This window comes from Drosophila pseudoobscura, chromosome X (genome assembly GCF_009870125.1).
Source record: "Drosophila pseudoobscura strain MV-25-SWS-2005 chromosome X, UCI_Dpse_MV25, whole genome shotgun sequence".
Taxonomy (NCBI): Eukaryota; Metazoa; Arthropoda; class Insecta; order Diptera; family Drosophilidae; genus Drosophila; species Drosophila pseudoobscura.
In genome coordinates this window covers 19894399-19915506 of record NC_046683.1, presented here as the reverse complement: position 1 = coordinate 19915506, position 21108 = coordinate 19894399, and the positions used below count along the sequence as shown (strand labels likewise).

At 44.1% G+C, this 21108-nt stretch overlaps 4 protein-coding genes across 8 annotated transcripts; 2 read left to right on the top strand and 2 right to left on the bottom strand.

Annotated features, from left to right (window-relative positions):
- Positions 1–1831: 1831 nt before the first annotated feature.
- Lsd-2 (Lipid storage droplet-2) lies at positions 1832–6588 on the top strand. Of its 4 annotated transcripts, XM_015185523.2 has the most exons (5): positions 1832–2508; positions 3827–4264; positions 4558–4608; positions 5028–5209; positions 5351–5634. In XM_015185523.2, the coding sequence occupies exons 1-5, from the start codon at positions 2295–2297 to the stop codon at positions 5492–5494; spliced, it is 1029 nt and encodes a 342-aa protein (XP_015041009.2). In that variant the 5' UTR covers positions 1832–2294; the 3' UTR covers positions 5495–5634. The 4 variants fall into 4 exon arrangements, with proteins under 4 accessions (XP_015041009.2, XP_015041010.2, XP_001355314.3 ...); XM_015185524.2 differs by lacking the exon at positions 4558–4608 and having other exon boundaries at positions 1833–2508; XM_001355278.4 differs by lacking the exon at positions 5028–5209 and having other exon boundaries at positions 1840–2508; positions 5351–6588.
- A 6318-nt stretch (positions 6589–12906) lies between these two features.
- Positions 12907–14751, bottom strand: dob (doppelganger von brummer). The gene has a single exon (XM_001355279.4). The coding sequence runs from the start codon at positions 14406–14408 to the stop codon at positions 13149–13151; it is 1260 nt and encodes a 419-aa protein (XP_001355315.3). The 5' UTR covers positions 14409–14751; the 3' UTR covers positions 12907–13148.
- Positions 14752–14786: 35 nt separating this feature from the next.
- LOC6901931 (DDB1- and CUL4-associated factor 10 homolog) lies at positions 14787–16647 on the top strand. Its single transcript, XM_002133429.3, has one exon. It carries the CDS (start codon positions 14957–14959, stop codon positions 16499–16501), a length of 1545 nt encoding a protein of 514 aa, XP_002133465.3. The 5' UTR covers positions 14787–14956; the 3' UTR covers positions 16502–16647.
- A 1013-nt stretch (positions 16648–17660) lies between these two features.
- LOC4815922 (T-complex protein 11-like protein 2) lies at positions 17661–21063 on the bottom strand. Of its 2 annotated transcripts, XM_033384249.1 has the most exons (7): positions 20825–21063; positions 20335–20378; positions 19468–19937; positions 18921–19402; positions 18536–18836; positions 18308–18474; positions 17907–18234 (listed from the first exon to the last, which is right to left on the bottom strand). In XM_033384249.1, the coding sequence occupies exons 3-7, from the start codon at positions 19722–19724 to the stop codon at positions 17972–17974; spliced, it is 1470 nt and encodes a 489-aa protein (XP_033240140.1). In that variant the 5' UTR covers positions 19725–19937; positions 20335–20378; positions 20825–21063; the 3' UTR covers positions 17907–17971. The 2 variants fall into 2 exon arrangements, with proteins under 2 accessions (XP_015041011.2, XP_033240140.1); XM_015185525.2 differs by lacking the exon at positions 20335–20378 and having other exon boundaries at positions 17661–18234.
- Positions 21064–21108: the final 45 nt, after the last annotated feature.

The window sequence follows — 21108 nt, the reverse complement described above, 5'->3', positions numbered from 1 at the left end:
AACCACTTAGTCAAAGTTACGTATGATATCAGCTGAGACTTAAAAGAGAGCAGGAAAGAGTGTGAGAGAGAGAAATGTGCAGTGACCGTTATCGGTGCGGTGGGGCCTAGGCTCGCAGTTGGTCAAAGGTTCCACGAAGCATTTGCGTGGTGCCCATTGCCCATTGATAATGGAAGTGCCCCCTCATATACGCACACATAAACAAATAGCATTCTAAAATGTACTTCAATCAAAAATTTGTTTGTCGCACGGCGAGGAACAGCACTTCGGATTAATCTAGTTGTCATGCCCAACAAACACATGCTCTCTGGCCTCTCTTCCACTTGCTTTTCCTCTTTTTTCTTGCCCCCACGAAGGATCTGTCATACAAGATCTGTCATACAGTGCCTTGAAAACATATGCACCTCAAAGAGAACCATGCATACAAATTTATGTACATCTGTATGTACATACATATGTGTATTTGTACCATCCAAAACAAGTTTTTTTTTGTCTAATTTTACTCTAAACTTACTCTATAATATACATACGTATGTAGATCAATTCTAGATTTATACCTGTGGTATACCAAGGTTTACCACACATTTGTGGTAAATCGTTTTGAAGTGCTCCCCAAAAAACTCGTTAGACGCTGAACTATGATTTTTGTTTTTTTCACTTGGAGAATTTTCTTAAATTTTGTCATCTACTAATGGTATTTGGGGTCTGAATCAGGTGATTATGGGTGATAAAGTATCATGTCAAAGAAACCAATATTATAAATAAAGTAATTTTAAACCAGTTTTTTTTTTGTAACATGCGCTTGTGCGTCTCCAGTTGTGTAATGTGGGAGAGATGGAAGAGCAAGGGCTTTAAGCAAATGTGGTTTAGTTGATTTAAACCACAAACTAAGAGTATAGTAGCCTTTTTATACTGCCACGTGTCTCCAATCGATATTGGGAAATAAAAAGAGACTTGATGCACAAAATTTTTTGTATTATTTTTAGTCATTTCTTTGTAGAGAAACCATCGATGTTCTCCCCCCATTAATGCACATTATTTTCGAGGTTCTGCAGGCGGTGGTACTCCTCCACCTACTTTCGGTTTGTGATCCGGCTTGCTTTTCTTCTGATACAATTAGTTTAAATTATTTTTTTAAGGATTATTCCTACCTTTTCCCTCAGCCATTTTTGCTTTACTATTTTTTTTCTGTTATTTGTGGGGATAGTTGCCCAGATTGGCAGAAAAGTTCACTTATACAAATTTCACAAAAAATTACATTTCTTATATTTTTCAGTTAAGGACTAGCGCAATTTTAAATAAAAATCGAAAAAATTACATTATTGATACTGCTTGCCTAAGGTCTTAAAATGTTTCTATCTAACCCTATCATTTATTATTTAGACTTTTTACATCACTCTCTTGATTTATTCAAAGATTTTCAGGCAAAGGTCTCTTTGTGCAACGCCAAGGACTATACTTTTTACCAAGACTATGCATGCATGTATGTATGTATATATGTACCTTGGCAGAGAATAAAGCTGAAGCCGAGAGAGTGGCACCAAATGCAGATCTCTCTCTCTCTCTCTTTTCTTGATCAGCGATCGGAGGCACGGCAGTCGCTCGACTCGTAATAAACCAGCCGAGCAGCTTAAACTTTACAAATTAAAAACCATAGTGTTGACAGTAAATATTAAAATAAAATATATATATATATTTCTAAAAGAAAATTGTATCATATTTATCCTAAAATAATAGCCGATATCAAAGTTATTTTAACTCGCTCAAATGAAACGCAAAACTGAGCATTGCTCTCTTTTTTTCTCTTTGATCGGTCTTGCGTCGGCTCGGCGCCGCTCTCGGGTTCGGGTGCGGCGGTGGTGATATATAGAGGACTGTGCATGCCTCAATATTTCATAGCGCTTTTAACCGAATTCAGAAAAGTAGAGGGTTGTTCCGTTGATTCATCTCACAGAAACATCCATACTGATATTTCCGACAAATAAATACAACTTACCAATATATTATCAAAAAAAAATATCTATAAATTCCTAAAAAGCCCCAGCGAACAGACGTAATTTAAAAAATCGCATAAAAACATAAAAATTCTTCAGTCTCACGCACCCCGCCTTCGTCGAAGTTCTTTAACCGGTGAACAAAAAGAAACGCAGACACACCAAAACTGAACTGTTTTTTTTTGTGCTCCTCCAAAAAAAAACCAAACGAAAGAAAGGAGAAAAAGTGCCGCGCCAAGCAAAAGAGCTAACAGAAAAGAAGTGAAAACTAAGCAAAGACCAAGAAACAGAAAAAGAAACATGGCCAGTGCAGAGCAAAAACACGCCACAGGCAGCAACGGAACTGCCAAGAACAGCAGCAACAAAATCAACAGCGTTCTCTCCGAACAGGAACAGCAGCCCAAGGATGCCAAGGATCTGCTGCCTCATCTGGAGTCGCTGGAGCGCATCATCAAGCTACCCGTGGTGAATGCGGCCTGGGACAAATCGCAGGATGTCTACGGCAAAGTTAAAGGTAAGTGGAATTCATAAAACAATTTGCTTGCGATTCCCCTTTGCGTGCATTGAACTCTCGGCCGGTCAAGTAACGGTGCACCGCTTTACGGCATTGCCAGGCCCAATGACACTAGCTCTCCAGCAGTAGCAGCAGCGAATAGAGCAAAAGCAAATGCAACTGAAACCGAAAACGATCACCGTTGCTTCGACTTTCGAGTGCATTGATCGCCATTTTGAGTGCCAAAATCGTGTTTGAATTCGAATGCGGGCACAGCCAAAGCCGAACCATACATTTTTTTGATTGCCCGACAATGGGCCAAAATTAAACTCAATTGATGTTAATTGATTGCTAGTAGCTAATAATCAAAATCACAGCCGACGTGACAGCAACAACAACCATGACCTAGCAAGAACCACAAAGAAAAGTGGGAGGTGGAAGGTATGTACAAATATCTATTTTTTGTGCGGTACTTTGCCCTCGTGACGCTTTGCGATCAAAGTTCGCTCAAATTTACATAACAAAACTTGGCAAAATCGAAAAGAAAACGGCAAATAAAATCCAAAAAGAGAAGAGAGAAGAGCAGAGGCAAACAACACGTAGACTGAAACGTTTCATACACACACGAACACAAAGGGCATGCACATGTGTGTGGGTACACATATTTAATGATTGCAATCAGAGTCGCCGCGTATGACGGGGGATTGTAAAATGGTGGGCATGCAGTCGGAGAACCCTGTTGGTCCACGCCTCTGTCTGGATCCTTATGCCTCTGTCTCTTTCGCACATTGAACTGCAATCTGAGCCGCCAGACGCGATGTTGGTTCGCGTAGCGGTACGGTCACCCTGTCGGCCCACGCCACTGTCTTGCTCCCTGTACCTCCATCTCTTTCCCACACCGAACTTTAGTTGGACTTTCGACTTGTTTGTGATATTTCGTTTGCTATTGCACACACTTACACACCGCAGAATTAATATTGCGGTGCTTCTGTGGTTTTTTTCTTGTTGTTGGTGGAATAGTCTTGTTTTCTGTATGACGAACTATCAAAGTCTAAACTTGTCAGACGAATAGATAGATACACACACACAAATAAATAGAGATAGATGGAGCCTAGCTCTAGGGGAGATGCCTTACAAGTACATACTGCGCAGTTTCTTATCAGTCAAAAGTGACATTCCCCCTGTTGTTGTTGCTGCGGCTGCTGATAAGTGGCCGGCTTATCTGACATGCCCTGCCACTACGCGTATGTACATATACACATACATACATGCATATGTACATATGTCTATAATTCCAGAAGTTTCATGTGCAAAAACTGTCCAATTGATTTATTTATAGGCAAGAATCGCGTCTTCGAATGGGCGCTGACGGCAGCCGAGGATTGCGTGACCCGGGCCGTGACAACGGCGGCGCCGTATGTGACTAAATTGGATCGCCCGATCTCGTTCGTGGACCAAACCCTCGTCAAGGGCATCGATAAGCTGGAGGTGAAGGCACCGATAATCAAGGACACGCCCCAAGAGATCTACAACCAGGCCAAGAGCAAGGTGATCGATGTGGTGCAGCCGCACCTGGAGCGCGTGGTCAAGTTCAAGGCAGCCGGCCAACAGAAGGCCGCTTCCCTCAAGGATCTCGCCTGGCAGAAGGCTAACGAGGTGCTGGCCACCCAGTACGGCAGCCTGGCCGTCAACGGAGTGGACACCACCACAGCCCTAGCCGAGCGCCTCCTTGAGTACTACTTCCCCAAGAGCGAGTCGGATGTGGAGGAGGATAACGGTGAGTGCTGATGATCTGATCTGGTCTGGTGATGTCTCCGGCTTGATCCTTGATGTCCGATCCATCTGTCCATCCATTCATTAATCCATCCATCCATTAATGGTGGGCTCTGGCGGACAGACGATGACGACGCCCCATCTTATGATATAATGCTAATACTGATGCCTGGGCGGCATTTTGGCTAGCTTCCATCTCCATTTTGCCCCGCAATTAAACTGCTTGATATGTTTTCTTTGCCTCATGGTGTGTAAACAAAATGCTAAAAATAAATCGTAAATATTTTTAATTCTCAGATGATAAACAAAATGTCGTCGTGCAAAATGGCAAGAGTTCCGAAAATGACAGTAAGTCTTGTTCCCTACTGCCATCGCTTGCCTGTCTGCGATCAATTTGATATTTCCTCTGTTCGTTTGTTCCTAACACTAACACTGTCCCAACTACGAAGCAATACGCATGCATAAAGACTAATATTGGGGGCTAATACTTATAATCGGATGGAAATCACACTCACCCTACACCCTTACAAATCCCCCTATTCTACTGCCTTCCCATAACATCAAAAGATGAGAAAAAGCTAAAGAAAAACTGACGTATTTCTAATTTACGGTTGGGGGAAACTTTTCTATGGTTAGATTTGAATACCTGTCCTAGTCCAAGACACCCACAACCCACTCAAAATTAACCTTAATTAACTGTTGCATAGATGACTAATTTTCTAACTTAATCTTTCTCTCTATCTCTCTCTTTCTGTGCTGTTTGTTAGTGGTTGTTGTTGGGGAGAGCTACGACTACGATCACGATCGAGAGATTGATGATAGATTCTTAGTGGCCGCCTCTACGGTTTTCCTATCCATGTCCCTGAAAATCATAACTGAAATTGTTGAGTACGTTAGAAGAAACCCAGAGATCATAGGCATTATCGATAGGGAACTCAACAAGTTTATGGTAAGCACGCAACACCCCACCAACGATCTAACCCATCCCATGCACCTAAACCCATCTTCCGAACCGAATGTTTTCACGCAGATTGTCAAAAGAGAACTAGAAGCCCCAACTAATGTCGTCGTATTCCTCTATTCATTGCAGTGCCAGTTTCCGCCAGCGAGGATCCAGTCTTACACACAGTCCAGACCGTTGGCCGACTATCCAACAAGATCTCACGTCGCGTCTATCGAAATGTCTCCCGACAGATCAAGCAGGTCCAAAAGGGCAACATCAACGACTATCTGAGCTCTCTGATAGCCGCACTCAAGCTGCATCAGTACATTAACTTTATCAATTCGTCGATGGGCACAAATGTCGAGCAGTCGACACTCGGGGAAACTTGTTCGCCCTATGGATCGAGTAGCACCAGCAATACTACCACCACCGCCGCCACCAACAGCTCGAACTCGAAACCCAACTCGGCGGCTGTGTCCAAGCCCAAAGTTGCCAAGAGCAAACCAGCGTCCTCATCGGTTCAGTAAGGATTCTGTAAGAACGCAAGATACTTCGGAAGACCTTCGCTGGAGCCCAGTTATTTGTATATCTATTTGCTAGATATTACATATATTAACCATACCCACGCCCCAACACCCTCACACGCCGCCCATTTTTGTATTTTCTATTCTTTTTTTTTTTGCTAATTTTTGTAGCTAAAACCTGTCCAAGAAAAATGTGGATAGTGATCATCATCAAAGTGGAGAAGGTTTTTTGCTAAATCATTTTAGACTGTTGTAGTCCCCCGCCCCCATGCCCTTAAAACACCCACCCCCGCCAATGTTTGCTTTGTAAATATTTATTTGAAGTAACCCTCACACTCACACACAATACATATATATACATATATGCTCTATATAAAGATTAAGTTTTAGTCATTAAGGCAAGAAGGAACGAGCCCCGAGGAAGGAAGGAAACGTTTTTTTTTGTCCACTTTAGCTGTGCTAAATTCGAGAAGGTGCCCCCAAAGGCGGCCTCTAAGTGCCACGTATGCATTGAATAAAGAATAAGTGGTAAACCCTATAAAAACCTACCATACAGATATGATATATATACATATATCTATATATACGCACGCATGCACGCACCCATATGTGCCTTAGCTATACGTACTCGTTATACATATGTAACTCTACTTTTATTTAACTTGTACTGCATGGGAACTGGCTGAGAACCCAGCCAGATGATGCCTAATTACTAATGAATATGGATTATGCCTCAACACACGCATATTGTACCCATGTATGGAGAACGTAGCCATAAAGTCCGCTCTTAATAATTATGATAATTATAATGTTAAATATTAATAAACAAGCAACGCAAAACTGGAACGAAGAACGAGAAAATCCCCCATTTGTTGTTTGATTATTCTCGCATTTCCTCCACTCAACGCAGTTGAACGATAAGCGTTAGAACCAAGGGACATAAATGCTTCTACAGGCAATCTTACAACCACGTATGTACATATGTGCATATGTACCACAAGTTGTGCTCCCCTCTGGCATATGATTTGGCCTTATCGGGGCAGCTGGCTGCTCGGAGAGTGCTGATTTATATGATAGTGTAGTGCGCGGTTCAGCAATTGCCGGAGCCCTGCATCGAATGAATTTATGGAGCACACTCGGGTTCCAGATAAGATGTGTTCCATAGGTCCACACTATATGAGCGCTGTTTAACAAGTCCGAGACTTTTTGAATTTAAATTTTACACGGGCTGCGTTTTTGCCTGTGATTCGCGCGTAACAGACTTCTGCTGGTGTCACATGGGCCACTTGATGGTGCAGTCATTGTACAGACCAAGTTTGGATTAGGCCATAGGCATATCATTGGGCTCAGTGGTTTTAATTTTGAATGATCACTGGGGTATGAGAAAGCTTTACGCAAGATAACTGCCGCGTTTGCTCACAAGCGATCGCAACTTCGCAGGAGTGTCTGGCGTAGTGTAACAACAATCAGGATGAGGTTATGCGCTGTCTCGTAACCGTGGATTAAGTGAGGATCTACCAAAACACACCAGAGACCAAGCAGCAATCATAACGGTGGGTTTCTCAGGGTGAAACCGGTTTTGGGGATGCCCGCGGTTCTATCCACATTGACTACCTTCAACAGGGCAAAACCATTATGCCAACGTATTATGTATGTCGATTTAATGAGGTTTCGAAAACGAAACGACCGCATTTGGCCTAGAACAAAATTAGTTTTTACCGGGACAATGTCTCTTACAGGTGCACACATGTGTAGTTTCCTTGGAAAATTTCCATGAATTAGGCTATGAATTGCCCCCACACACGCAACATTTCATTCATAGTCAGTTATTGAACAGCCCTCGTACATCGGCTATATGGGTACATTTGTGTATGAAAGGCTGCGTTTCAGAGCTGACTACAAGAAAATCTGTGTTATGGTTATGGCAATTCAAAGCAGTAGAATTCGTTGATATTTTGAGTACAGAGGATATCGCATTGGGTGCACTTGCGTCGAATTTGGGAGAATGACCGTCCCTGATCTGGAAACTGAGTGGCTTGTGGACCTTCCACATGACATGTCGATAATGACGGCGTTAATGGCCAACCAATTATCTGTTTGCAGATTGGGGGAACCCGTCGTCGGCGTCTCTGCGTTTTCTTTTCATTTCGGTTGTTCCCCTATTCCCTCAATCTGCGCCTCTCTCTTTTGTCTGTCTGGTTGCCTCCTTCGCTCCATCTTCGTCTGATGCCCCTCATTTGTATGCTCGGTGTTTGCCTGCTTCGATCAATTTAAATTGTGCCCCCAACAAGAACATGGCATGTCTACGTCTCCGACTTTCAGTCACAGCCCAGTCCACAGCCCGTCTGCATGTAGAATCAATCGATCCGATCGATCTCATACTCGTACCATCCTTGACATACTTGGAATAATTTTGAGCTACAACCAGAAATATTTGAGAATTGCATTTAAGGCAGAGAAATATTCATGAGTGAGAATGCACAAGGAAGGGGACTACCAGAAAAGGTAGTCTGTGGTTTTGTTATTTCTTGCCAGAGCCAGAGCCAAACCAAAATCCAAACCGAACCCTATAGAACGAGTAATACTCATCGGTTTGACTGAAACCAGTTCCCGAAACCGCAGCTTAATGATCATAATGGTCGTAGTGCTGATGATGGAACTACCAACCGCAGATAGCTAATATGTTCATGTGTACATATGTACTACATGCATCCATACATTTATACATATGTGCATTCTTTGTATACCCTTAAAACAGGTATTCCCATTTCCCATCCGACTAGAGGGAACTCAAAGTAGTCTGGTATCCCGTATACCATGTACACACAAGCGTGCATGCATACATACATACATATGTACACAGTGGACCAAAACTTCGTAAACGATATCGCAAACGAGAGTTACGCGAAACTCAGCCATGTAAAACTATCGAATTAAGATCTGAAAACGAAAAATCTGCAATGAAAGTTTCATTTTCGATAGCTCAAAAACGGATCGTTTGCGAGCCTTTTATGATATCTTTTGGGAGACTTTTGCAATATCGTTTGCGAGCCTTTTATGATATCTTTTGGGAGACTTTTACAATATTGTTTGCGAGGATTTTGCAATATCGCTTGCGAGCCCCTTATGACATCTTTTGTGATATCTTTTGCGAGCCGAAAGTAATATGAAAAGGGACGCACAATGATTTTTGATTTTAATAATTTGTAGTATAGTTTGAATTAATTTTAATTTTTAATTTGTATAGTACAATGAATAGATGAATTAGATTAGTGAATTAAATTTAATTTGTTTTTGCCCCTTCGACACTCTGTCCAAGACGTACTGGAAGAATTTTTGAGTTATTCGGTCGAAAGACCGACTTCTAAAGAAAATCGTTCCTTAAATCTCGCTGTAAACAAATAATCATGTTTATTATATCACAATATACATATTAATTTGAAAATAATACTTACTACGGATGGCTAGAGTAACCCGAAAGCCCCTAATACCCTTTTTCCCCTCTGTGCCAAAGTCAGTTCCATCGAAAATTGGCATGGGGTTAAACAAATTTTGGTATCACTATATGAAAATCGAGCTCCAGGACCTTTTTACAGCGTTCCAAAGTGGTTTTTATACCCGATACTCAAAATGAGTATTAGGGTATATTAGATTTGTGGTAAAAGTGGGTGTGTGTAACGTCCAGAAGGAATCGTTTCCGACCCCATAAAGTATATATATTCTTGATCAGCATCAATAGCCGAGTCGATTGAGCCCTGTCTGTCTGTCCGTCCCTTTCAGCGCCTAATGCTCAAAGACTATAAGAGCTAGAGCAACGATGTTTTGGATCCAGACTTCAGTGATATGTCACTGCTACAAAAATATTTCAAAACTTTGCCCCGCCCACTTCCGCCCCCACAAAGGGCGAAAATCTGTGGCATCCACAATTTCAACGATTCGATAAAACTAAAAACGCAGAATCGTAGAAGATGACTACATCTTCTAGAGTGCAAAATCTGAACCAGATCGTATAATTATTATAGCCAGAATCAAGCAAACAATTTCACTCTTTCTCGCTCTGTCTCTCTCTAACACACAGGTTTCATGGTTGGTTTTGCCAATTGCAAAATATGAGTTCAAGGATCTCAGAACCTATAAGAGCCAGGGCAACCAAATTTGGTATCCACACTCCTGAGATATCGGACCTTGACCTTTTTGTGTCAAAATTTCGCCACACCCCCTTCCGCCCCCGCAAAGGACGAAAATCTGGGGCATCCACAAATCTCAGAGACTATTAGGGCTAGTGTAACCAAATTTGGTATCCGCACTTCTGTTAGATCTCACTATAAAACGTATATCTCAGAATTTCGCCCCACCCCCTTCCGCCCCCTCAAAGGACGAAAATCTGTTGCATCCACAATATTGCAGATTCGAGAAAACTAAAAACGCAGAATCATAGAGAATGACTATATCTATCCAGTTGCTGAATTTGGATCAGATCGGATAATTTTTATAGCCGAAAAGAAAAAAAAACTATTTTCAGTGGCTACGCAGCGCCCGACGTCACGCTCAGACTGATTTTCTGTCTCTCTCGCACGCATTTTTTGTCGTGTCGTTTAATATTAGCGGCGTCTGCCGGAGGAGTGCCATACTGACTAAGTATCGGGTATAAATGTAGAGTTGCGGTGTCCGCAGCAACTCACAACGTTCCCCCTCGTTTTTTATATTTTGGCGAATAAGGACACCATCAAGAATATGATCCGCGTCATTATGAAACTATGCAGAGTCCTCGCCAAACAAGAACTAGGTCTAACACGTTTCTCAATATGCTCCCTGCCCTATTTTATCGCGCTCAAACCTCGTTCTTAGAGCATTGGACTAAGCGATACTTCCACTTTTGACACTATCAAATGCTAGAGTGCAAAGTTTTTCAGAAGGTGAACCAAACTTGAGGTAAGCGCTGTACAATTTAGTTAAATTATAATGTTTATAAACTAAGTATGTATAAGCATTTATATATTTCTATAAAAAAGTCCGGAAAGTAAGAAAACATAAAATTTTTTTAATGTACATACATACATATGTATGTTTGTATTCTTCTTTTATAGGAAGTGAAACTAATTTTAGTGATCAAAGGAATAGTGATCAAGTGATAATAATTGATTATATTTTCCAGATGTTGAACATAATAATTGTTCTATGGTTTAGTACGTAACTTTAAAAGCTAAATATGTACGTATAATGAATAATTGATTTTGATTAACCTTAATGCATATGAAAAGAAAATATTGTAGTGTTTAGGAGACTCCCGGCGAGTCTTCTGAGCGACTCTTCTGCGATTCTATTAGGTGTCTCTCAGGTGATCCTTCTGGAACTTCCAAAAGACTCTCCTCCTCCGAACCTCTGGTTCTATGAACTGCTCAAGCAAAACGGAGATGCCTCTTCCAGCACAGATTTTATTTAGTGGGCAATTTAAAAATTAAAAAGAAAAAATTTCTCCATTCATGGCATGCAAATTAAATTAGAAGCGCCGAGAATTTCAAGGAATCAGAGCGAATTGAAGAGGATATTTTCCATGCTTTCAATGCTGATGAAACTGGATTTTAGTGGTTACAGTTAGAGTTTAAAAGAAAGTTGGAAAATAACTTGTATTTTACCATATTTACTGTCTGAATGATACTATACTATCAGTGGATACGATAGACGAGCAAACTATACCTATCAGCTATACTTCAGTCCACACACCGCCGTGATGGTGATGTGATAGAATTACCAACCGCAAAATATAGCAATGGATGAATGTTAAAGTGGGCTTCGACTTTGGATCCATTCTCGCTTTCCAACCCCGCGATGACGATGCACGAGCATGTTTGGTGCGGGGCGGGTGTTCGGGGGGTAGTAGCCAGTTGGCAACTGGTAACTCGTACACCACCGACACTTCTTATCAAAGAGTGAGAAAGAGCGAGAACGAGAACGCGAACGAGATCGTGAGACCCATAAAGGCGTTCCAACTATAAACGTAATCACAAATTTTGATGTTTAAGCAAAAAAATGAATGATTTTATACGCCCAAAGAGCGCAATGAAGAGGAGATGACGAGCAGAGGGCTGGGGTAAGTGATGATGCCTCAGGATGAGCACTGTCCCATACTGGCTGTAGGGGCGGGCAGAGAGGCAGCGGAAGATGCGTGGCATTGAGCAATCAGCAAAAATGCGAGTGAGTGAGTCTTCGACTGCGACAGAGGGCAAAGTACAGACAGTGGCGTGATTCCTATGATTCTCTCTTTCTTTTTTTTTTACTGTTATTATGTGTGTGAAATATTCCGAGCTCTGCTCTCGCACTGTCTTTCTCATCTTGTTGGGGAGAGGAAGCGTGTCTGCGTCAATTTCCCATTCTCCCTCTCACATATTGGGAAGCGCCGAGAGCCGACGAAACCTTGGATCAGTTATGGATCCGTCTGGCTCGGTTTGCCCAAGGGTGAAGTCGCCCAAATAAGAATGTTTCTTAACGAGTGTTTTCACTGGATTATGGATTAGATAAATTTGAATAAAGCAGTTCTGTGAATTATCTTATAACAAGACATATAAAAAAGGGTGGTCTGTCATCAGCAAGCTATAGTACATCTATAGTACATGTACATACATATGTATGTATTGTATTCGATTTTGGCATAATAGTACGCTCTGCAAAATGTATAGAAACAGCGCACATCAACTAGGCGGTCCTAGGAATTCCTCGGGCTCTTTTAAAAAACTCAGGAGAGTACAAAAATATCAATATATTTTTTTAATGTCTTTTTTGTACAGGCATTTGAAGCATAACGCTTCGTTTAAACGGCCAAAATAAGTGTGATTTTAGTATTTTACATATAACTACATACGTACATATGTACGTATGTATATATTTTAGGATATTTCAAATTTAAAGACACAGTAAATCGTAAAATAGAGATTTTCCAAAAATAGTTAGATTTTTTTATCAAAGATTGGGCTTTCCTTGGGATTACATTTTTAATCTTATAATTATACATTTGTATTTATAATAATTATACATATTTTTATCATTTATTTTTCTTTATTCATATTTTGGTGTCAGAGCAGCGAGCTTCCACATTCTTTAAGCCTAGAACGCAGAATTGAGAATCAATACAAATTTTATTTAGTATATACATATGTACATATGAGACACACATACAACTATCATAGCAAAGCATTTTCAGAGCAAGCAGCCAGCAGCTAGCAGTTTTGGCACCTAAAGTGAAATAGATGGGAGCATTTACTTGCACACATTTGCTCTTTGTACCAGATAAGAGAGGGGAGGGATTCTTGAAACGGGATAATCACAGAAAATATAAATATAAAACAACAAAACTTGCGAAATCAAATTGAAGCACAGTTTGACCCCGATAGAGATTGTCGACCACTGATAAATCGGGTGGCGTCTTAGTCTGGCCTGGCGAGGTCTGTGTCGGGCGGGGGTAGTGGTGCGGCAGAGGCAGAGCCAGAGCTTACACGATCGCAGTGACCGTCATTCTCCTCCCCTTTCCCAGAGTTCAATATTTGTGGAACCTTGATTCCATTGGCGTCAACGTTATCAATAGAATGTCGTGTCCGAGGCAGCGGTGGCGGCAGCGGCAGCGGAGCTACAGAGCTGCAGTGCATCATCAGCAGGCCTAGATCAAAGTGCGGCTGCTCGCATAACGTCAGCGACTGGCTGAGGCGCCGCCCGATCATTCGGACGACTTGCCTTGCCAGCGGCGGAGCGAGTCTAGCGGCAGCGGTGATCAGGGCGGAGGGCAGGCAGAATAGCTGAATGCCCGACTGTGGATGTGAGAGCCACTGACCGAGCTCCTTGTTGGCCTGCTCCATGTAGCCGTAGCCGTCGATGGTGTCGCGCACCGCTTGCGGCAGGAGGTGCTCTTGGCACTGGTCCCACTTCTGCAGGCGTCCGATGAGATTGTTGCGGTTGAGGAAATATAGGGCATCGTCGTAGCCCTGTTGGCAGAAGGAAGAGAGGAACTCGGCCCGGCCCGGTAGTACGATGCGCAGCATACGCCGCAGATTGGGCCGCGAGATTCGGATGCAAGTATTGGCCCAGTTAATGTTCAGGTGGAACAGGTGCGAGCTGCGGTCCCGCGGACAGATGTCGCTCTCCCCGCAGAAGGGACTCACCGTAACCGTGTCCTCGTCCAGCAGCGGCAGGTTGTCCGAGAAGGCGCCATCCATGTAGCGCACGCCCCGCACCTGCGGCGGTATTAGTCCAGAGAGGCCCGGAATAAAGCAGGAGCAGAGCAGGGCCTGCAGTAGCTCCTGGCGCGACCCGAACTCTGACATCACCACATTGCACCGGTCCCGCACACGCGTCAGGGAGATGCGCAGCCGCCCGCTCACCCTCCGGTGCGCGTCTTCGGGCAGTTCACGCTGCATCCCCTCAAGTAGGCATCTCTGCAGGTTGAACCACGGGCTAAACGGGCCCAGCGGGTGTCGACGCGCTTCGCCCACCACCCGCAGGAAGTCGGCGGCCATTGTCTCAATGGGCAGGTCGCAGAGCAGGCAGCAGGCGGCTAGGGCCCCGGCCGAGGCACCCCCAATCCGCTCCAGGAGCAGTTGGGGGGCGTGCTTCTTGAGGCACACGGCCACGCCCACGTGGTAGATGCCCAAGAAGCCGCAGCCGGCGAACGATAGATTCATCCTCCGCTCCATAAGTGTCACAAACCACGTGGTGCTGCCTGTGAATTTTCCGATATCATTTGGTTTCTTACTCTTTTCTTTTCTGTTGACTTTGCGCTTTTTGGTTTTTCTCTTTTGCTTTTGAATTTGGCCCTTAGCTAATGTGACCGTTCTTGGACAAAAACCGGTTCAATGCATTAAATACCAATTAATGTAAATAATAATAATAATTAATGTAACAATTGGCAAATTGGAGCGATCAGTGGAATGGGATTATCGCCACGTTATGGGGAGAGGAGCTTTGCTGTCTGTCACAGAGTGATGCAGTGAGCTCAGCAAGAAATGAAAAGACTGCTTTTAATACCGTTTCAGACCGCTCGTTTCGATGTCAGCTACTTAATTACACACATGCATACATATGACATGCATGCTTACATGTATATGATACGGTCATAGAAACGGAAAAACGGACGTCGTTAAATAAAACAAAAGCGCCGCCCATTGACCGCAACAAGTACTACCGATTTGATAGTTGAGTTGGCCGGCCATTTTTAGTTTTTACTTTTTCGTTTGATCCTGACATGAAAATTATAACTATGGAGCAATATCTAAGTCGGCGCGAGCGTGGCTTCCAATCGTGGGGAGATGAGAACTTTATAATGCGTCGCATATACACAAGCATAAACATGTTTAACAGCTATCATACCAACCAGGAATCCGGCGAGACTGAACGCGTCGGTGGAGGCGTTTTTAATCTGGAATTCAATGCCGATGGAAATGTAATAGTGGCCGCCACCGAGCGGAAGTCCGTGTTGGTGTTCGATGTCATCACACAGAAGGAAATTTTCAAGGTACCCGATGCCCACACCGACTGCGTCAATTGCATCAAGTTCGTCGACGCGCGCATCTTTGCTACGGGCTCTGACGATTTAACCGTCGCAATGTGGGACCTGCGCAACATGCGCGAAAAGCTTCGTGTCTTGCATGGCCATTCCAATTGGGTGAAGAACATCGAGTACTCGCCCAAGGACAAGCTGCTAGTCACCTCCAGCTTCGATGGCAGCATCTTGACCTGGGACACCGCCTCGTACACGGAACAGGGCCTCATCTCAGAGCACGTATTCCATGTCAGTGGCCTCTTGAGATGCCGCATCTCCCCGATGGGCGACAAACTGGTGCTGTGCACCAGCGGTGGATACATCATGGTCATCCATCGTCTGGACTTGACCACATTAAACGATGACCTCGGTGGCTTCAAACCTGGCGTCTATCGTCTCATGCAGGTGGTCGATCAGTACATACCAGTGGCGGCCAAATTCGATCATTTGTTCTCGAGGCGCCAGAAGAGGAACCGCGTGGAGCTGGTCACAGATTTTCCGGAGCGCAACGATGCCGATATAATACTGGCCCTGCAGATTCATCCGAACTCCCGCTGCATGCTGACGCGTGTGAGCTACGATGAGAATCGAGAGTGGACATGCATACACGACATTAACGAGGACGTGGCCAACATGAAAAAACGCCACCCATCCTCATCTCCGACACGCCGCATATCGAACTATAATAGAACTAACGGCCGTGGTGGAACCGCCGCATACGCACAGCATCTTCATGAACAACCCGAAAGCTTTCCGCGCGACATCTGGGCAGCCGAGTTAACCGTCCAACAGCGTGCCATACGCCCAACTGCATATAATTCAGTGCATGCCATTAGCAGTGAGGTCTTGCCATTGCGTCAGGCGATACCGGCAAGCCAACGCCATCGCCTAGCGCGTCGTCCCTTTGTGGACCCAGAACCGAAATCCAAAAAGCTCATGTACTATATTTCCGAGGCGAATGTCAAGCCTACCTACATCAAGGAGCCGGGCTTCTCCGCCGACGGTCGCATCATCTGCTCGCCCTACGACAATGGCGTGCGCCTCTTGGGCTACAGCGCCGACTGCAGCGACTATCCCATCTACACGACGTTCGAGGAGGGGAAGCAGAGCCCACGCCAAATGGTGGTACTGGCACACCTGAAAGAGCACCAGGATGCGGTGCTCTGTGCCAAGTTCAGTCCCCGGGAGCCCCTACTCGTCACGGGCTGCGCCACAGGGGATGTGACCTGGTATCGACCCAATCTTTAGAATTGCATTTTTTAAAATATGTTTTAGTTTTCCATAAACTTTGTAATTGGTTCTTTCTTTTATTTAATGTACAAGAACCGTAGTCATTACCGTGACTAACCCCAAGAATCTCTTGTTTAGAAATACATAGAACACTGGTGGACCGATTGGACTTGGTTTTTCTTCCCGATAGACGACACTTATATGTGTGACCCTTCATGGAGTCGGTTTTCTGTTCTTCATCTGCTCATAAGGGAATGCTCTCAGCAAGGGTATATTTAGTTTAGCTATAAGAAAATTCTATAGGCTTTACCTTAGCTATTGTCTTGTGAAGTTTTGCAAATTCAGTTTTCATAGCAAACGTTCTGTATCCAAAGCCATGTACCTTTGTGATGTACCTATCTTTGTCATACATGCATATCTAATACTTTGAAGATATTAAATGCCGATGTACCGATGTACCGATCCACGCTAACACCTATAATTCCAAGAACAGGAAGCAAAACAGTTGTCTATGGAAATCGTCTACCTGGCTCTCGTCTTTCAAGTGAACACCAGAGATTCGGAGCACCAAAGGATCAGCTGACGATAAGCAATGTCTCAAGTGTTCTGAGTTTAAGATTGAAATACCATCTTTCCTAGGCATTTAACAATCAAATCGAATTGAATAACTTTTATTTAATCGTTGTGAGTCAGGATTTAGCTCAATTTGCATACAACTTAACTACGAATATCTGAATAGATGCATATATATGTATGATGCATTCATGTGTAATAAATATGTAAGTTTGTGAGTAATCATTATCGGTTCATAGTCCCATACCTACTCCTCTCAGGACTCTTGCCGCGAACACACCAGATCAATAGAACCTGCAACTACATTCGACTAACAATCAGTGGGGTTACAATTTGAATCGGGCTTAATGCTAGATTAGGTATTACATAAGTATACTAGGTATGTATTAAACAATATATGATTAATTATTGACTGTTCTAATGCTGTCAGAGTTGGGTGAAGAGCACGCGAGCCAGTGTTCATATAGCCCCATATGTACTATATGCATACTTTACATTTTATATATTCCATCTTATCACAGAGGCTCCAGCACAGTTTCCTTTTCGGATCTCGGGTGTGGTGTTTGGTGTTTGGTTTCTTGGTGTTTGCAAGTGTGTCTGTTGATTGACTTTCAAATTATATTAATTGTGATCCAAATCAAAGATATTTATCTTTTTGAATATACATGTTTAAAGAGCTAAGAATGGATAGTTCAGTTCAATGGGCACGGCGTTTCCTTCTCCTAGTCACCATCCTCACTTCTCCTTTTCCAGTTCTCGGGGTCTATAGCGTTTCCAGTGCTATAATACCAGTAGACATTCCTTTTTTCGCGGCATCCTTCATTGTCCTTTTTGGGTGTTAACATTTATATTTTTTTTTCTCGGCGTCTGTAGGTCCAGTTCCAGGTCCAGGTCCAGGGTCCCACATTAACTTTTTTAAGGGTTGGCCACCTGTGCAATGCCATTAATAGGTGTGGCTGCGGCAGGCTCGGACGTCGACTCCGGAGCGCTGGGAGTTGTCTTTTCCAAGATTTTAAAGAACTGATCCCCAAAGACAGCATGATTGTAGGATATCAAGCGCAGTATCGACGATATAAGTGCAGTCAGCTCCTCCTCAAATTCCTTGAAGCCGGCGGGCGGTGGTGGAATGTGGTTGTCGGCGCGCAACGACACACGGACAAAGAGATAGAAGCGCTTGGCTGGGCAATACGAACAAAGGGAATGAAAGGGATAGAGAAGAAACTTCTCGAGAGGATTGAGCCACTAACTCACCCATGAGACTGCGCACCGGTGAGGTTTTGTTGCTGAGCTGCATCAGCTGGCTCTTCAGGCTCGCCAAGGTAGCCTCGTCCATATCCGGCTGTTGCTCCTGCGACAGGGCGCTGTTCACCAGGCAGCGGATCTGCTCGTAGCAGCTCTCCAGAGCAGCGGCCACTTGGCTGTAAAAGTTGAAGGGAAAATGCTGCTGCAGCTTCGCGGAAATTTGAGTGAATGACTCACGTTTCATTTTTGACATCCTGCATAATGATTTCCAGCTGCTTGGCTAGCTTCGCACGGTTATTGGGACGCTGCGAAATAATTGGGGGGCTCTGGGCAATCGAGATGAGCGAGGCGCACAGGATCAGGCGCTGAGCCCGCCAGCTTATACCCGCAAAGCGCTCCTTGTCAATTCGCAGAAGCTCGGGGAAGTCCTTGTCTTCCGGATAGTCGATCAGTTCCATGTATCCATTGTAGATGGTCTGGATGCTGCTGACATCAGAGCGATTACGCTGGAGCCAGTCCTCAGTGGCCGGGAAACCAACTGGGGATCCGACCAATGAAATAAATAAGACATTTTATGGGACTGGTGTAAGAGTGGGAGTGCTTCCACGGACGATATACTAACCATTGCCATGGAATTCGTGCAGATACTTGCTGAGCTTCTCCTTCTCGTACTGCACCGAATTGGCGGAGATTTCCTTTCGCGCCAGCTCCAGCATGAAGTTGGCCATGTCCAGCTTCATCATCGCCATCAGCTCCAGAATGCTGCGGAAGGTGTCTACTACATCGTCCATCATGCTTAGCTCGGCCACCGCCTCATCCCGGGCGGCACTGCACGATTGCGACAAAATGAGAATCACAAAATCGGCATAGGACTTGAAGTCGAGCACGCCCTGCTCCGCCTGCTGCCTGATGACGTCGGTATCCAGCACCTCGTTGATTCGCACCAGCGTGCGCTCGTTGGGTGTGACCAGCTGGGGAATGCACTCCTTGATCTCGGCAAGCAGCCGTATTGCCTGGTCGTACTGGGGCGGCTGGCGCTCCAGCTGCGTGCGCAATACATCCCAGTAGGCCTTGTGCACCATGGCCTTGACGCGCCCCTCAAAGCTGCAACGATTTGGGGGATTAGATGGGAACTGGTCGTACGTAAAGAGGGCAATCCCACTGCTCACCTGTGCGTTGGCGGTTCATACTGTTTCAGCTTGAATTCCGGATTCAGGGCAATCTCATGGGCCAGCTCCATGTTCCTGAGGTCCTTGAAAATCCCAGACACCTCGTCAATAGTAACGATCTTCGGCGGGCTACCATCCAGGCTGGGCACCACGAAGCGCGTCATGCTGTTAACTGAGCTCTCGCTTTCGGTGCGATTTCCTAACTTCTGGCTCTGGTTCTGCTCCTGCTCGTGCTCCTGCTGTTGCCTGTTCTCCATGTCGGTTGGCCTCGAGTTTTCCTTAGTTTCTTTGTTCGGGAAATTGCGACGCAAATGAATTGGCAGTGGCTGTCGCTGCGGCTGTGGCTGTAACCGGTTTTAACCAAATTTGGCTCTGGCTTGCTCTTCTTCTCGGCGCTATTGCACTTTGCCTGCACTTTCTTTGTTAGAGGTCAGATGAAGCTCGGTTCTCGGGATTGGGTCGGTCGTAGTCTGTGTGGAGAATGTTCAAGTGCGTGAATAAATACGGAAGGAGGGAGATACGGAGAAATAACCGTTAAGACACTTGCTTTTGTGTGTGTGTGCTGTTGTTGAACAAAGAAAACGCAGTAACACACAGACTATGCACACATTTGTAAGAGAACGACTCTAAGACACCCCTCCGCAGTGTCTTTGTGTTGCACTAGGAGCCCTCTAATTGGAATCTAAGTACATCAAGTGCAGACGCGGAGAGGCAATAACTTGTTTTCCCCATTCGGACCATATTAAAACTCCAATCAGAAAGAGTTGTTACATTAGTAGACAATACATACATACATATGTATGTACATATGTATGTATTTGTAAATGTTTACCTATGTAAAAGGTTATTATTAGTAGAAAAGAATACCTGTTGCTCGTTGTACTGCGATGCGCTGATATTTGCTATTTGCACTGAATAAAAAACATAAATATATACATATGTATGTATGTTTGTTGATATGTACCCCTGGTCACAACGAGCGCTGGTTATATACTGAGGGAAATTGGAATAATAACGTGAAAAATGTTCAAATGTGTGGATGCTGAAGATTGCAGCATCTCATGACACAGATTCCAAAATAAAACTAGGAAAATTGGAGCAAATTGCACAACGAAATGTCGTTCCTCTGCTTTGCTTTGGGTGCTTTGAGGTTTGAGGCCCAGCCAGCGAATGGGCGACATAAACAAAGAGCCCAATAAAGCAGAAAGTGAAAACAGAAACGAGAAAATTTTCTCTATTGCGCACAAAATTTCAGCTTGGCGCGCTGGGGGTAGGAGGGAGGGAGCGTTGTGAAATGGACACAAGGACAGCAAACGGTAGGGGGTGGTTGGTACTCGCATTTATTTCGAGAACTTACCAGACTGCTGCTACTGAAGAAAGTTCCAGAAAGAGTTCCAAAAAAAACCGTCACTTAATAATTTAACAATCAATTTAATTGGTTTTTGTTTAAATTTAATTTTTGAATTTTTATGTTGTATCCGAGCACCCACTGTACTGACAAATCTCCAATGTGTTGTAAATGGTGCTTGACAATAAAATTTCGAAACTGGCTTCCATTACGCAGCGCCAGCTTTGTTTGTTTTCTTCATATGCCTTTCCCATCCCCTCCCCCACCAAAAACAATTTTTTTTCAACTCAAAC